Here is a 17,710-nt window from a genome sequence, read left to right on the forward strand (position 1 = left end):
CAGGACGAAGAGAGCGAGTTGAACTTGGGGCTTAACTCTTATAGTCCCCAGGGGCTTCCCGCCATTCAGGGCGGACCCTGTACCTGGTTCTAGGTGATTGGACTTCGTTCCAATCGCTTGGTTCGATTTCTCCAATACTGGAGCGGTTCCCTGATCGATGGGCGGTCTTGAGGTGCGAATTTTCATAGAATTTTCATAGAATTTACAGTGCAGAAGAAGTCCATTCGGCCCATCGAGTCTCCACCGGCTCTTGGAAAGAGCACCCTACCCAAGGTCAACACCTCCACCCTATCCCCATAACCCAGTAACCCCACCCAACACTAAGGGCAATTTTGGACACTAAGGGCAATTTATCATGGCCAATCCACCTAACCTGCACATCTTTGGACTGTGGGAGGAAACCGGAGCACCCGGAGGAAACCCACGCAGACACGGGGAGGATGTGCAGACTCCGCACAGACAGTGACCCAAGCCGGAATCGAACCTGGGACCCTGGAGCTGTGAAGCAATTGTGCTATCCACAATGCTACCGTGCTGCCCCACAATGCTACCGTGCTGCCCCACAATGCTACCGTGCTGCCCGAGGTGTTCGTTAACCTCTTTTGTGTTGGCTCGTGCTGGCGCCGGGCAGTCTGGCTTAGTTTTGAGTGTCCCAAATGTTGCTATTGTTCCCGGGGATTGCTCATCAGTATGTAGATGGCTGCTACATTGTTATGCTGATGGTCGCTGGTATCGATGCTGTCTGGGCTTTTGCAGAGTTAAATACACAGCAAACGCTGCACCTGCTGGTTTCTGCCTGTGTTGGCTGAACTTCCCTTCAGCCTTTGCCGTTCGCCATTTTAAATCGGAAGTTGGCCAATTTAGGTGGCTACAATGTTCTTGATGGTGAGTATCAAGAACCTTGGCCGGGATTCTCCGCTATCCGGTGGGGCGGGCCGTACCGGCGCCGAGGAGAGGCGTGAACCACTCCGGCGTCGGGCCGCCCGGAAGGTGCAGAATCCTCCGCACCTTCAGGGGCTAGGCCGGCGCCGGCGGGGTTGGTGCCGCGCCATCCGGCGCCGAAGGGCCTCCGCTGGCCGGCGCGAGTTGGCGCATGCGCGGGAGTGCCAGTGTGTTCTGGCATGATCCCTGCGCATTTCTTTACCCAGAGAGTGGTCTGCCTGTGGAATTCAATACCACTTAAAGTAGCTGAGGCCAAAACATTGCATGTTTTCAAGAAACAATTGGATATAGCACTTGGGTATAAAGGGATTAAGGATATGGGGGGAAGGCAGGATCAGGCTATTGATTTGGATGATCAGTCATGATCATAATGAATGGTTGAGCAGGCTTGAAGGGCCGAATGGCCTCATCTTGCTCCTATTTTCTATTTTTGAAAGGAGAAGTCTTCCATTTCAAGTCTTTACTGTGCACCCATGCATCTTTTTAAAAAATCTGAATCCTTTTGAGAGAACTACAGAAACCATTTATTTTACCTGCAACGGGTATTTTACAGGTTAGCAAAGATGTAACGAGTGGTGTGCCACAGGGATTAGTGCTGGGGCCTCAGCTGTTTACAATCTACATAAATGACCTGGATAAAGGAATCGATGGGATGATCACCAAATGTAATAATAATAATCTTTTTATTGTCACATTAACACTGCAATAAAGTTACTGTGAAAAGCCCCTCGTCGCCACATTCCGGCAAATTTGCTGATGATACAAAGATAGGTCGGAAAGTAAGTTGTGAAGAGGGCATAAGGAGGCTACAAACAGATATAGATAGGTTAAGTGATTGGGCAAAGGACTGGCAAAAAAAGTATAAGGTGAGCAAATGTGAAATTGGCCATTTTGGCAGGAGGAGTAAAAAAGAAGCTTATTATCTAAATGGTGAGAGATTGCAGAGGTTTGAGATACAGAGGGATCTGGGTGCCCTAGTGCATGAATCACAAAAGACTGGTTTATAGGTACAGCAAGTAATTAGAAAAGCTAATAGAATGTCACCTTTAATTGTGAGAGGAATTAAATACCAAAGTAGGGAGGTTATGCTTCAGCTGTACAGGACATTGGTGAGACCACATCTGTAGTGCTGTCTCTTTATTTAAGGAAGGATGTAAATTCACTGGAAATAGTTCAGAGAAGGTTTACTGGACTAATACCTGGAATGGGTGGGTAGTCTTATGAGGAAAGGTTGGGCAGGTTAGGTTGTATCCGCTGGAGTTTAGAAGTGTAAGAGGCAACATCATACATATAAGATCCTGAGGGAAATTGACAGGGTGGATGTGGAGAGGATGCTTCCGCTTGTGGGAGTATCTAGAACCCAGGGTCACTGTTTAAAAATAAAGGGTCGCTCATTTAAAATGGAGATGAGGCAAATTCTTCCCTCCCCCAGTCCCACCCCTCCCTCCCCCCCCCCCCCCCCCCCTCACCCCCACCCTCCTCCACTGTCAGCCTGGGTCTGGGGGTCACAGCAATTAATTTTCAAGAGCTAAAATAAGATCAGAATGGTAAATAGTTTGGAAGCTCTGATCTAGTTGTTCCACGTAAACATAATTCAGTCCCTTTGTAATCTCACAAACAATCAAATCATCCCTGAGCCTACATTTCCCTACAACATAAGGATATTATGTTGAGCCTATTTAGGGAAATGATACTCTCTTAAACTAGCAAGGAACCTTGCTGATCTATGTACACTTTTAAAGTCTCATTATCTCCAACCATGTGGGACCAGGGACTTGAGGCCTAACCAGGGTCTAAAGGCAGAGCTGCTAGCTGGGAAAAGCAGCAGCTCGAAGAAAAAAACAGTTTAAATCCCAGTAAGAATCAGTAATACATGCACCAGTAACACTGGAGTCCCATTTCAAGGTATACATGACCATTTGGATAACTGTTACTAATACTTGTAGTGATATGTATATATAGAGACATGTAAAAGGTTAATGATTACATCTTAGCGGAACACAACCACTAGAGGGCAACACTAGATTCCACTATAAATATGAGAACTCAAAGGATCTTGGGTCTCTTCCAACCAGGAGTGACTAGACAGCAAAGCGTTAGAGAGATAGATCACAGCATGGTTAGCACGTGTAGTTTAAATTAGTTAATACTTTAATATAGACTACTTGATTACTAGTTATAGTTCTGTAGAGTGTGCAAAAGCAATATTAATCAATTCGTTATTCATTAAATCTGTTTTGCTTTAAGTTAAAGATTGGTAGCTTCTTCAGAATCACACGATCAGACCATTCTGGATTAACAAACAAAGAGTAACGAGATATATTACCAAAGAGTAATATAACAATACTCTTCATTTCCAAGATTGACTGTTTTTTTTGTGTTAGAGCTCAGTGTTGTCCGGAATATGTTGGCAGGTTATGGATTTTGCCTCTACAAGCAGAGATTTTGATTCTTCCCGTTGGAGAGAGGGTGGGGGAGTTGGATGCTGAGCGGCTGCAGGATCCCCTCCCACAATCTCAGGGTGCCTTGCCCGAGGTGTCTGTTATCAGGAGGCAGGCAGTAAGTGTATGGTGCCTCGAGTAACGGCTTATTAGGACCAAAAAGAATCAGATACGCAATGAAATAACGGAGGAAAAAAACACCAAAGCGTCTCTCAAGCCACGACAGATTTATAGAGCAGAAGCAACATTTTAAGTTCATCAATGTTATGATGTACTTTACAGAGCATTATTAAAAGACAACAGCCCTTCTTCTTTCCTTTTTAAACTTTTTTTCCAATGAAGGGGCAATTTAGTGTGGCCAATCCACCTACCCAGCACATCTTTGGGTTGAGGGGGTGAGACCCATGCAGACAAGGGGAGAATGTGAAAACTCCACATGGTCAGTGACCCAGGGCTGGGTTTGAACCTGGGTCCTTGGTACTGTGAGACAGCAGTGCTAATCACTGCACCACCGTGCCACCCCCTCCCTTGTTCTTTCCTTATTATTTATGGCTGAGCTGGTTGATCTTCTGTAGACCCTCCCTATTATTGATGGTCTTGTATATGGTGATGAGGAATGGGAAGGCTGAAGGTAGCTCCACTCGGCGACTGAGTTTCTGATGCCCCCAGTGCAGACACTGAAGTTTATCTGCCAGGTCCTTCCGCCCAGCTCTCTCCAGAGCATCCTGCAGTATCTTTGTTTTGTTCAATTTGTTCCAGGATTTTTCATACCTAAACACAAAGAAAGGTTTTCAATCAGAGAAGAGCTCTTTTCTTAAAAATAAGTTATTCTTCATTATTTTCTAATTATATCAACTATTAAATTGTTGCTTGGTAATGTAGAACTTGAGTATTACAGAGAAAAGACATTTTGTTGAAGTTTTTCAACAAGCACTCATCAGGACAGTTTAAGAACACCAATATCAGGGGAAACAACAATTTATACTGTATGAGAAGAGAATGCTGATTGATTGGCAAGTGGACTCTGATTAGTAGAGCCGTTGCCATGGAGAATGCACTAGTCCAACTAATAAGAACGGCTGTGAATTTTCTGTCATTGTTTTAAGTTTTCAAATGTGGGGCGGGATTCGCCCAGCCCTGGGCCGGGCCGGAGAATCCCCGCGAACGGGCCACGCCATCCCAAAGCCGGCACGCGATTCTCCGTAGAGCAGAGGATCGGCCCCATTGGCGCTGGCTTGGTTGGTGCGGCGCTGGTCGTGGGCTGCTCGACGCGGTCCCCCCTGTGATTCTCCGGCCTGGATGGGCCGAGCGGCCGTGAAAAAAAACCGAGTCCCACTGGCGCCATTCTAACCTGCTCTGAGCCGGCAGGACCTCGGCATTGAAGGGTCGGGTGTGCGGCCTGTGGAGGGGGGAGGGGGGGTCCGACCCCGGGGGGGAGGCTCCAATGTGGCCTGGCCCGCGATCGGGGCCCACCAATCGGCAGACCGGCCTCTCTAGCTGAGGGCCTCCTTTCCTGCCCATGCGCCATGTTGCATCGGGGCCGGCGTGTTGAAAGAGGCCACTGCACATGCGCACGTTGGCGCCGGTGCCACTGCGCATCCGTGGATCCCGCAGCGCACAGTTCACGCCGGGATCGGCAACTGATGCGGCGCGAACCTCTCCAGATCCGTGCTGGCCCCCCTGTAGGGGCAACAATTAGGCCTGGCAGTGACAGCGTTTACGACAGCGTGGACACTCTGCCGCAGGATTAGAGAATCCCGCCCGTGGTATCTGCACCAATCCTCTGCCATCTCATTTTCCCAATACTTCTGTGACTGGATTATTATTATTAGTGAGGCTGCAGCTGTCAGGGATCCCGTCACTGAGTCAGTCAGCAGTCAGTTAATAAAATTGAGCACAGAAGCTGGGGGGGGGGAGGGGGGGGGGGTAACATTTCTGTGTTTTTAGTGTCTTTTGGATGAAAGACAAAACCAATATCCAGTCTGCCATCTCGGCTGAGAAAGTTCTCCCAGTGTGCCAGTCAACATTGATTACTCACTCAGATTAGTCAATCATTTAACTCATTGATGTTTGTTGACGATCCTCCAAAGTACTTTGTCTGAAACGCAAGAGGTCAGGGAGGGTTCTGTGCAACTACAAGCTTTTTCTTTTTTGAGACACTGCACAGTCTGCACCTCAAAGTATGTTTTTGGGACATCCCGAGGTTGTTTAACACAAAAATCAGGAAATGTTATACTGCTCCTCCACGTCTGGGAGCAGTACAACAGCAGATCCATACCTTCAGTCCCCATCAAGATCAACCCAGCGATACAGTATACACAGGATGGCCAAGTCAACCCTCAAACTGATTCAGGTGTGTATGTGTTAGGGAATGGGAGGCTGAGTGTCGCTCCACACGGCTACTCAGTTTCTGATTCCCAAGGGCAGGGACTGCAGTTTATCTGCAGGTCTTTCTGTCCAGCCCTCTCCAGAGCCTCATTTTCACCGACTTTAGTGCTTGGAACAACAGCAGTATACAGATTGCCCAATTTGCATTATCTTGAATATGAAAGATTAAGTGGTGATTGAACGGAGGTGCTTAAGAATAGTTGGAAGAATGATACAGTAGAGAAAGAGAAACTCTGACCTCCAGAATGAGCGTTGTACACAACACAGAAACTGGCCTATTGAGTCTATACAGTCGCTCGAGTTAGTCCCAATCCCTCTTTCTCTTTCCATAGCCTTGCAAGTTTCCTTCAAGTATGCATCCAATCCCATTTTGAAATCAGTGCACCACCCTCGTAGACAGTAGATTCCAGGTCATTACCACTCATTGTGTAACCAAGTTGCCCTTCACATTCCCCTTGCCACCCTTGCCCAAAACCGTAAATTTGTGTCCCCTAATTCTTTGTCTACCTAATCTAGACCTGTCATAATCTTGTCCACCTTTGTTAAATCTCCCCTCAATCTCCTCTGCTCCAAGGAGAACAACCCCAGCTTCTCCAACGGAACCTTGTCGATAAAATCCCCTCAAACCCAGAAATCTCCCTTTGCCCCCTCTCAAGGATCCTAAAATGCTTCCTAATGTGTGGTGATCAGAACTGGACACTATATTCTAGTCGTGACCTAACCAGAGTTTTATAAAGGTTCAGCAGAACTTCCCTGCTTTTGGATTGAATTACATCTGTCACTTATCTGCCCATTTGACCATCCCGTCTATATCTTCCTGTAACCCAAGACACTCAAACTCATTGTTAACTACCCAGCCAATCTTTGTGTTATCCACAAACTTACTGATCCTACCCACCACATAGTCATCTATGTCTGTTATATAAATGACGAATAATAGGGGACCCAGCACAGATCCCTGTGGTACTCCACTGGACACTGGCTTCCAGTCGCGAAAGCAGCCATCTGTCATCACCCTCTGTCTCCTACAGCTGAGCCAATTTTGAATCCACCTTATCAAATTATCCTGTATCTCATGTGCATTTTCCCTCTTTATAAGTCTCTCATGTGGGACCTTGTCAAAGGCTTTGCTGAAATCCACGTAAACTACATCAACTGCACTACCCTCATCTACACACCTGGTCACATCCTCAAAAAATGCAATCAAATCTTTTAGGCATGACCTCCCTCTGACAAAGCCTCTCTTTATTCCTTCTGCCATAATGCATAACCTCACACTTCTGCAAAGGGGCTGTAACCTTAAAATTAGAGATAGGCTGTGATGTGGTGAAGGACTTCTGCACGCAAACAGTTGTGGAAATCTGGTACCTCGTAAAAGCTATTGAGGCTAGGGTTCAGTGAAAATGTTAAAATTTAGTTTGATAAAATTTTGTTTGGCAAGGGTATTGAGGGATACAGAACCAAGGAAGGGTGGTACGGTTAAGATCAGCCATGATTCATTGAGCAATAGAATAGTCTAAAAAGGTATATTCATGCTCCTAGATAACCGACACAATGGGCATCCCAAATCACTTCAGGACCAACATAATTGAAATCAAAAATGAAACATATTGAGTAAAATCCATTGGTAGGGATCCTACACCTCATGGACTGTCAATTAATTTGAAATTGGGAGAGAGGTTGTGTATTTGTGCATGTTTATGTATGTGTGGGCGTGTGTGTCTATATATGTGTATCTGTATATATATGCATGCATGTGTCTGTATATGTGTGTGTCTGTCTATATGTGCACACATGTGTCTGCATATGTGTATCTATGTGTGCAAATCATAGAATCCCTATCTTGGAGAAGGAGGCCATTCGGCCCATCGAGTCTGCACCGACCCTCTGAAACAGCACCCCAGCCAAACCTGCTCCCCGCCCTATCCCAAGAACCCCTTAACCTAACCTACACATCTTTGAACACTAAACGGCAATTTAGCATGACCAATCCACCTAACCTGCACATCTTTGGACACTGAGGGGCAATTTACCATGGCCAAGCCACTTAACCTGCACATCTTTGGACACTAAGGGGAAATTTAGCATGGCCAATCCACCTAACCTGCACATCTTTGGACAATGTGGGGCAATTTATCTTGGCTAATACACCTAACCTGCACACCTTTGGAGGAAAGAGATGGTCGAGTGAGGGAACCATGGTTGAATGTCTTGTTAAGAGGAAAAAGGAGACTTATGTAAGGCTGAGGAAACAAGATTCAGACAGGGCGCTGGAGGGATACAAGATAGCCAGGAGGGAACTGAAGAAAGGGATTAGGAGAGCTAAGAGAGGGCATGAACAATCTTTGGCAGGTAGGATCAAGGAAAACCCCAAGGCCTTTTACACATATGTGAGAAATATGAGAATGACTAGAGCGAGGGTAGGTCCGTTCAAGGATAGTAGCGGGAGATTGTGTATTGAGTCTGAAGAGATAGGAGAGGTCTTGAACGAGTACTTTTCTTCTGTATTTACAAATGAGAGGGGCCATATTGTTGGAGAGGACAGTGTGAAACAGACTGGTATGCTCGAGGAAATACTTGTTAGGAAGGAAGATGTGTTGGGCATTTTGAAAAACTTGAGGATAGACAAGTCCCCTGGGCCTGACGGGATATATCCAAGGATTCTATGGGAAGCAAGAGATGAAATTGCAGAGCCGTTGGCAATGATCTTTTCGTCCTCACTGTCAACAGGGGTGGTACCAGGGGATTGGAGAGTGGCGAATGTCGTGCCCCTGTTCAAAAAAGGGACTAGGGATAACCCTGGGAATTACAGGCCAGTTAGTCTTACTTCAGTGGTAGGTAAAGTAATGGAAAGAGTACTGAAGGATAGGATTTCTGAGCATCTGGAAAGACACTGCTTGATTAGGGATAGTCAGCGCAGATTTGTGAGGGATAGGTCTTGCCTTACAAGTCTTATTGAATTCTTTGAGGAGGTGACCAAGCATGTGGATGAAGGTAAAGCAGTGGATGAAGTGTACATGAATTTTAGTATGGCATTTGATAAGGTTCCCCATGGTAGGCTTATGCAGAAAGTAAGGAGGCATGGGATAGTGGGAAATTTGGCCAGTTGGATAACGAACTGGCTAACCGATAGAGTGGTGGTGGATGGCAAATATTCAGAGAGTGGTGGTGGATGGCAAATATTCAGCCTCGATCCCAGTTACCAGTGGCAGACCACAGGGATCAGTTCTGGGTCCTCTGCTGTTTGTGATTTTCATTAGTGACTTGGATGAGGGAGTTGAAGGGTGGGTCAGTAAATTTGCAGATGATACGAAGATTGGTGGAGTTGTGGATACTGAGGAGGGCTATTGTCGGCTGTAAAGAGACATAGATAGGATGCAGAGCTGGGCTGAGAAGTGGCAGATGGAGTTTAATCCTGAAAAGTGTGAGGTTGTCCATTTTGGAAGATCAAATATGAATGCGGAATACAGGGTTAACGGTAGAGTTCTTGGCAATGTGGAGGAGCAGAGAGATCTTGGGGTCTATGTTCATACATCTTTGAAAGTTGCCACTCAAGTGGGTAGAGCTGTGAAGAAGGCCTATGGTGTGCTAGCGTTCATTAACAGAGGGATTGAATTTAAGAGCCGAGAGGGGATGATGCAGCTGTACAAAACCTTGGTAAGGCCACATTTGGAGTACTGTGTACAGTTCTGGTCGCCTCATTTTAGGAAGGATATGGAAGCTTTGGAAAAGGTGCAAAGGAGGTTTACCAGGATGTTGCCTGGAATGGAGAGTAGGTCTTACGAGGAAAGGTTGGGGGTGCTAGGCCTTTTCTCATTAGAACGGAGAAGGATGAGGGACGACTTGATATAAGGTGATCAGGGGAATAGATAGAGTAGACAGTCAGAGACTTTTTCCCCAGGTGGAACAAAGCATTACAAGGGGACATAAATTTAAGGTGAATGGTGGAAGATATAGGGGGGATGTCAGAGGTAGGTTCTTTACCCAGAGAGTAGTGGGGGCATGGAATGCACTGCCTGTGGAAGTAGTTGAGTCGGAAACCTTAGGGACCTTCAAGCAGCTATTGGATAGGTACATGGATTACGGTAAAATGATATAGTGTAGATTAATTTGTTCTTAAGGGTAGCACGGTAGCATTGTGGATAGCACAATTGCTTCACAGCTCCAGAGTCCCAGGTTCGATTCCGGCTTGGGTCACTGTCTGTGCGGAGTCTGCACATCCTCCCCGTGTGTGCGTGGGTTTCCTCCGGGTGCTCCGGTTTCCTCCCACAGTCCAAAGATGTGCAGGTTAGGTGGATTGGCCATGATAAATTGCCCTTAGTGTCCAAAATTGCCCTTAGTGTTGGGTGGAGGTGTTGACCTTGGGTAGAGTGCTCTTTCCAAGAGCCAGTGCAGACTCAATGGGCCGAATGGCCTCCTTCTGCACTGTAAATTCTATGATAATCTATGATTAATCTAGGGCAAAGGTTCGGCACAACATCGTGGGCCGAAGGGCCTGTTCTGTGCTGCATTTTTCTATGTTCTATGTTCTATGTTCTATGAAACCGCAGCACTCGGAGGAAACTCCCACAGACATGGGGAGAAAATGCAAACTCCATGCAGACAGTAACCCAAGACCAGAGTTGAACCTGGGTCCCAGGCACTGTGAGGCAATGGTGCTAACCACTCTACCCCCCCCTATGTGGGCCCCTCAGTATCTGTATATATGTGCCTGTGTATATATGTGTGTGCGTGCGCATGTGTATGTGTGTGTGAGTGTGCATGTGTTTGTGTCTGCAAACACACGGGCCGGTTAGCTCAGTTGGCTGGATGGCTGATTCCTGATGCGGAGCGACGCCACAGCGCAGATTCAACTCCTGCACCGGCTTCTCAACCTTCCCCTCGCCTGAGCTGTGGTAACCCTCGGGTTGAATCACCACCAGTCAGCTTTCAAAGGGGAGAGCAGCCTATGGTCCATGAGACTGTGGCAACGTTTACATTTTTACATTTGCATTTGTTTGTATCTGTGCATATGTGTGTGTGTCCATGTATATGTGTATATATGTGTGAATGTGCGTATGCATGTATGTGTGCACAGCTGTGTGTGCATGTGTGTTTGTGTATGTCTATTTGTGTGCATTTGTGTATGTGCATATGGGTGTAAATGTGAATTTGTCTATGTTTGCATGTGTATGTATGTGTATGTGTATAAGCATCCATAAAGCAAGCTCTGTATTCAGAGGCAAAACTGAGGTTAACAGAGTTGGTAACCCTTGAATATCACCAGTTTTTCAAATTATGATTCCCAGTTATCGTAATAGGGGTGAGTTCAATTGAAACGTTTGGGGTCAGGATGAAAGATAATGGTGTTGATCTTCCCAATATTAGTTCTTGAAATTGTATCTTTCTTTCATTTCTCTCCTATCTCCCCTCATGCTGTCTAATCAAATCTTGTCCATGAGACTGACCACCTCCTGTATTCTCCATCCTATTCCCACTGAACTGCTGTCTACCCAACTTTCCCTTCTGGTCCCCATGTTAGTCGGTATTGTCAATATCCCCAGGCGCTGTCTCTCTCTCTCCATCAAATCTGGCATCATCATTCCTGTCCTCAGAATATTAACACTTAATCGCTCCACCTTTGCCAGCTACCGTCTCATTTCCAACTTCCCTAACAGCTCTCCTCTCACCTTTCTTCCCTCCTTTAAGATATGCCTTAAAATCTAACACTTTCACCAAGCTTTCTGTCCATAGAATCCCTACAGGGCAGAAGGAGGCCATTCAGCCGATCACATCTGCACTGACTTTCTGAAAGAGCACCCTACCGAGGCCCATGCCCCCACCCTACCCTGTAACTCCACCTAACCTACATATTTTTGGATTCTAAGAGGCAATTTGGCACGGTCAGTCCACCTAACTTGCATGTCTTTGGTCTGTGGGAGGAAACTGGAGCTCCCGGAGGAAACTCACGCAGACACGGGGAGAGCTATCAAACTCCACATAGATAGTGACCCAAGTTAGTATTCAACCCGGGTCCCTGGCACTGTGAGACAGCAGTGCTAACCTGATGTGTCTTTATGTGGTGCATGTCATATTTGTCTCATAATGCCTTGGACATTTGATTAGCTTAAAGGTGCTATATAAATAGAAGTTGTCATTGAAGTTTCTGGTCATCCCATATTAAATGTTGGATAAGCAATCTGGTAACAGTACCAGTATTTGTGAGAAGTGGCTGTGAGGTAAAGCTGGGTGTTATCAGGGTCCACATGGAACCTGACGATATGTTTTTGGATGATGTTATGAGGGGTAGCATATGGATGAGATATAGATCCTCGGGGGAATCTGGATAACGGTGCGGGAGCAGGAAGCAAAGCCATTGCTAGCATTTCTCTGGCTATGATTTGATTGGATTAGATTCATAAGAATGCAAGCAGGTGAGAACAGTCCTAGGCAGCTGGGTAACAGTGGAGAGGTGTTGGAGGAGGTGGTGTGGTGAAACCATGTCAAAGGGTACAGACAGGTCGAGAAGGATGAGGAGGAATGTTCATCTTTGTCAGTCACACAGGATGTCGCTTGTGACTTGAATAAGAGTTGTTTGGTATCGGGGAGCAACCAAAACAATGCTGGAGAGACTCAAACACCTGGGTTGCGATTCTCCGGAAAGATTTCAAAGCGTTGTTGCGAGCGGAAACTGCCGTGAGCTTCCCGATGCTTGGCCCAGCGAGGCCGGCAACGCCAGTCAATGTTAATTGGTCCACTTAACGAGGCCTGGACGGGCTTCTCGCTGCAAATTAAGTCTCGCCAGCTGATTCGCCGGGACTGCACTCACCAGTCCCCCGCTAACAATGTCAAGCAGCCTTAAACTCCATTACCTCAGCCAGCTCCAACCATCTCGCAACAATGGCATCGAGGAGACCGGCCCATGATTTGGGGATACAGACCTGTGGATGCTGCTAGACGTTGTAGAGGTCAAGAGGGATGCCCTGTCCCCTCAAGGGTCCAGGAGGCTCAGTCATACGGCAGCCAGTGCTGCCTGTAATGAGGTAGCGGCGCTGTGAACACAGGGAGTGTGACCAGGAGGACTGGCCTCCAGTGCAAGAAGAAGGTCAACTGAGTGGTCAGCAATCGACTGTAAACCAAGTTGAAAGAGAACAATGACTTCATTGCAGTGGTGAGATCTGGGTGTACAGGGCCATAGATCACTGAAAGTGGCAATGCAGGTGGATTAGGTGGTTAAGAAGGCATATAGCATACTTTCCTTCATCGGCATTGAGTATAAAACTTGGCAAGTCATGCTGCAGCCAAATAGAACCTTAGTTAGGCCACACTTGAAATATTGTGTACAATTTTGCTCGCCTTACTACCTGAAGGATGATGTAGAGATGCCGGCATTGGACTGGGGTGCGCACAGTACGAAGTCTTACAACACCAGGTTAAAGTCCAACAGGTTTGTTTCGATGTCACTAGCTTTCGGAGCGCTGCTCCTTCACCTGAGGAAGGAGCAGCACTCCGAAAGCTAGTGACATTGAAACAAACCTGTTGGACTTTAACCTGGTGTTGTAAGACTTCGTACCTGAAGGATGTGGAGGCTTTGGAAAGGGTACAGAAGAGGTTTACCAGGATGTTGCCTGGTCTGGAGGGTATTAGCTATGAGGAGAGGTTGGATAAACTTGAATTGTTTTCAGTGGAGCGACGGAGGTTGAGGGGCAGCCTGAGAGGTTTCCAAAATTATGAGGGCATGGACAGAGTGGATAGTCAGAAGGCTTTTTCCAGGATGGAAAAGTCAATTACTAGGGGACGTAGGTTTAAAATGCGAGGGGCAAAGTTTAGAGGAGATGTGCAAGGGACGTTTTTTACACAGAGGGTTGTGAGTGCCTGGAACTCGCTGCCGGGGGTGTAGCCATCTGGGATGGCCACGTCCCGATTACAAAATGGACACTTGCAAAGACTGCAGGGAAAATTGGACAATGCTAAGAAACAAGCAGATGCAAGCTCTGTCTGTTGATTAGAACCTTAAACGCTCAGACAGGACAGAAACTACCAAATGATTTACATACTAATGAGCCATCTCCGGGGACAAAAGGGAAACACTTAGATACACAATGTTAGGATAGACTCCCCGGCGCCAGAAGAAACTAAGACAGTCATCAGGACACGGCCAGCGATCAGGGAACCACCCCTCTGTTGGAGGAAAATCGATACCGATGATTGGGAAAGACCCAATTAGTTGAGGCCCAGTTCAAGGCCTGCCCAAAAGAGCGCAAAGCCCTTTTGGGGATAAAAGGTATCCCCCAAGGGAGAACGTCCTCCTTTGGCTTTGGCTCTCAGCGAAGAGAGAGACCAGCCTAGCAGCTACAGCAGGCCAAGTAAGTTCCAAGTCAACACACGCTACGAGACAGACGCTCCTAGTTGCTACCCTGTAAACAGCTCAACCCAGCAGCCTCAGAACCGAGCAACGGCCATTGTTCCTCTGACTGAGTGGGCGCCCAAAGCTAAGTATAGGCTTTAGTAATAGTGGTAGTTTAGTTTGTAGAGTTTATGCATGAGTAGATTTGACTGTTGTAGCGCACAAAGACTCCGAGAGACGAATAGAGTGAAGTCGATGAGGCTTTATTAAGCGTGACTGTTTCCCCCGCAGTTCGGTAGTAGACTGCCTGCGGGGGAGGACTCCAGGTACTTATACTCCGCCTTCAGGGCGGAGCTAGAGGTCAACGTCCAACCAGGACCCGGGATCTGTCAGCCAATGACATCATGGCTGCACAGTCCCACATGACCCCTAATGCATACTACCACATTCACCCCTTGTTAAAAATGAACCCTGCGGGGTGATGCTTCGCATGGTGGTAAGGGTTTACAAGGCTGGTCCTAGGAGGAAAACTTTCACATGTTATAACAGTATGTACAAGGTTTTTTTTTTTGTTTCAAACTATTTACAGTAATCGTCAGGAAAAGACAAAATGTTCTTGTTAAAAGTCCACATTGTACTGTTAGATCGACGCCACGAGTCGGTCGGGCGGTCTGGTCGTCCGTGTCGATCGCCTCGGCCCCGGTGGTGGTGGCGGTGCTTGTTCCGGTGTTGTCGTCTCCGGGAGCCTTATGGTTTCAGCTTGGGCTTTATTCCTGGTCGGGCCTGGGAGGAGGACTGATCCTCCTGGGAAGGGGGCAGTCGCGGGGTGCGGCGGTGGCAGGAAGGGTGACTGTCAGGTTGACTGAAGGGTTGGGTGATTGGTGTCGGGGGGGTGTGTGTGTTGCCGGCGGGCGCCAGATCTCGCAGAGAGACCGTGTCCTGTCGGCCGTCGGGGTACTCCACGTAAGCGTACTGCGGGTTCGCGTGAAGGAGGTGAACCCTTTCGACCAACGGGTCCGACTTGTGCGTCCGCACGTGCTTTCGGAGCAAGATGGGTCCTGGGGCCGCCAGCCAGGTCGGCAGCGACGACCAAGAGGAGGACTTCCTGGGGAAGACAAGGAAGCGCTCATGAGGCGTTTGGTTAGTGCTAGTACACAGTAGTGACCGGATGGAGTGGAGGGCGTCCGGAAGGACCTCCTGCCACCGTGAAACTGGGAGGTCCCTGGACCGTAGGGCCAGTAGGACGGTCTTCCAGACTGTGCCGTTCTCCCTCTCTACTTGCCCGTTCCCCCGGGGGTTGTAGCTGGTCGTCCTGCTCGAGGCTATCCCGTTGCTGAGCAGGAACTGCCGCAGCTCGTCACTCATGAAGGAGGACCCCCTGTCGCTGTGGACGTATGCGGGGCAACCGAACAGTGTGAATATGGTGTTCAGGGCTTTAATGACTGTGGCCGCGGTCATGTCAGAACAGGGGATGGCGAATGGGAAGCGGGAGTACTCGTCCACCACATTAAGGAAGTATATGTTGCGGTCGGTGAAGCGGAGGGGTCCTTTGAAATCCAGACTAAGGCGTTCAAAGGGGCGGGAAGCCTTAATCAGGTGCGCACCATCCGGCCTGAAAAAATGCGGTTTGCACTCTGCGCAGATGTGGCAGTTCCTTGTGACTGTACGGACCTCCTCTAAGGAGTATGGGAGGTTGCGGGACTTGATAAAGTGGTAAAACCGAGTGACCCCCGGGTGGCAGAGGTCCTCGTGGAGGGTTTGGAGGCGGTTAATTTGTGTGTTGGCACATGTGCCGCGGGATAGGGCATCGGACGGCTCGTTCAGCTTTCCGGGACGATACAAGATCTCGTAGTTGAAGGTGGAGAGCTCGATCCTCCACCTTAAGATCTTGTCGTTTTTGATTTTGCCCCGCTGTGCATTATCGAACATGAAGGCTACCGACCGTTGGTCCGTGAGGAGAGTGAATCTCCTGCCGGCCAGGTAATGCCTCCAATGTCGCACAGCTTCCACTATGGCTTGGGCTTCCTTTTCCACTGAGGAGTGGCGGATTTCTGAAGCGTGGAGGGTTCGGGAGAAAAAGGCCACGGGTCTGCCCGCTTGGTTAAGGGTGGCCGCTAGAGCTACGTCGGAGGCGTCGCTCTCGACCTGGAAGGGGAGGGACTCGTCGATGGCGCGCATCGTGGCCTTTGCGATATCCGCTTTGATGCGGCTGAAGGCCTGGCAAGCCTCTGTCGACAGAGGGAAGGTCGTGGTCTGTATTAGGGGGCGGGCCTTGTCTGCGTACTGGGGGACCCACTGGGCGTAGTATGAAAAAAACCCCAGGCAGCGTTTCAGGGCTTTTGAGCAGTGCGGGAGGGGAAATTCCATGAGGGCGCGCATACGTTCGGGGTCGGGGCCTATTATCCCATTGCGCACTACATAGCCCAGGATGGCTAGCCGGTTGGTGCTAAAAACGCACTTGTCCTCGTTGTACGTGAGGTTCAAGGCTTGAGCGGTCTGGAGGAATTTTTGGAGGTTGGCGTCGTGGTCCTGCTGATCGTGGCCGCAGATGGTTACATTGTCGAGATACGGGAACGTGGCCCGCAACCCGTGTTGATCAACCATTCGGTCCATCTCTCGTTGGAAGACCGAGACCCCGTTTGTGACGCCAAATGGGACCCTTAGGAAATGGTATAATCGCCCGTCTGCCTCGAAGGCTGTGTACTTGCGGTCACTTGGGCGGATGGGGAGCTGATGGTAGGCGGACTTGAGGTCCACGGTGGAGAAGACTTTATATTGGGCAATCCGATTGACCATGTCGGATATACGGGGGAGAGGGTACGCGTCTAGTTGTGTGTACCTGTTGATGGTCTGGCTATAGTCTATGACCATCCTTTGCTTCTCCCCTGTCTTTACTACTACCACCTGTGCTCTCCAGGGACTATTGCTGGCCTGGATTATGCCTTCTTTTAGTCGCCGCTGGACTTCGGACCGAATGAAGGTCCGGTCCTGGGCGCTGTACCGTCTGCTCCTAGTGGCGACGGGCTTGCAATCCGGGGTGAGGTTTGCAAACAAGGACGGGGGTTGCACCTTGAGGGTTGCGAGGCCGCAGATAGTGAGTGGGGGTATTGGGCCGCCGAATTTGAAGGTAAGGCTCTGTAGATTGCACTGGAAGTCTAATCCCAGTAATGTGGGGGGCGCAGAGTTGGGGAAGGACGTAGAGCCTGTAGTTTTTGAACTCCCTCCCCTGCACCGTTAGGGTAACTATGCAGAAGCCTTTGATCTGTACGGAGTGGGATCCTGCAGCTAGGGAAATCTTTTGTGTGCTGGGATGGGTGGTCAAAGAACAGCGTCTTACCGTGTCGGGGTGGATAAAGCTCTCCGTGCTCCCGGAGTGAACTAGGCATGGTGTCTCGTGCCCGTTTATCAGCACCGTTGTCGTCGTCGTCTGGAGTGTCCGGGGCCGAGCTTGGTCCAGCGTTATTGAAGCGAGACGTGGTTGTAGTAGTTGAGTGTCTTCTTCGAACCCCGTGGAGCCGTCGACACTGGGGTCCGTTGTTGCCGTCCAAGGTGGCGTCGGGGGTGAACAAAATGGCTGCCCCCATGCATCGCACATGGCTGGGGGGTCACAAGA

General features: G+C 48.7%; 1 protein-coding gene across 1 annotated transcript in view; it reads right to left on the bottom strand.

Annotated features, from left to right (window-relative positions):
* Nucleotides 1-3,595: 3,595 nt before the first annotated feature.
* Nucleotides 3,596-17,710, bottom strand: part of LOC140428788 (uncharacterized) — a 37,108-nt gene continuing 22,993 nt past the window's right edge. The window contains exon 4 of the mRNA XM_072515477.1: nucleotides 3,596-4,154. Coding sequence (XP_072371578.1) covers nucleotides 3,926-4,154 — 229 coding nt within the window. The 3' untranslated portion in view covers nucleotides 3,596-3,925. The remainder of the gene's footprint in view (nucleotides 4,155-17,710) is intronic.

The sequence above is a fragment of the Scyliorhinus torazame genome, chromosome 8, assembly GCF_047496885.1.
Source record: "Scyliorhinus torazame isolate Kashiwa2021f chromosome 8, sScyTor2.1, whole genome shotgun sequence".
NCBI lineage: Eukaryota > Metazoa > Chordata > Chondrichthyes > Carcharhiniformes > Scyliorhinidae > Scyliorhinus > Scyliorhinus torazame.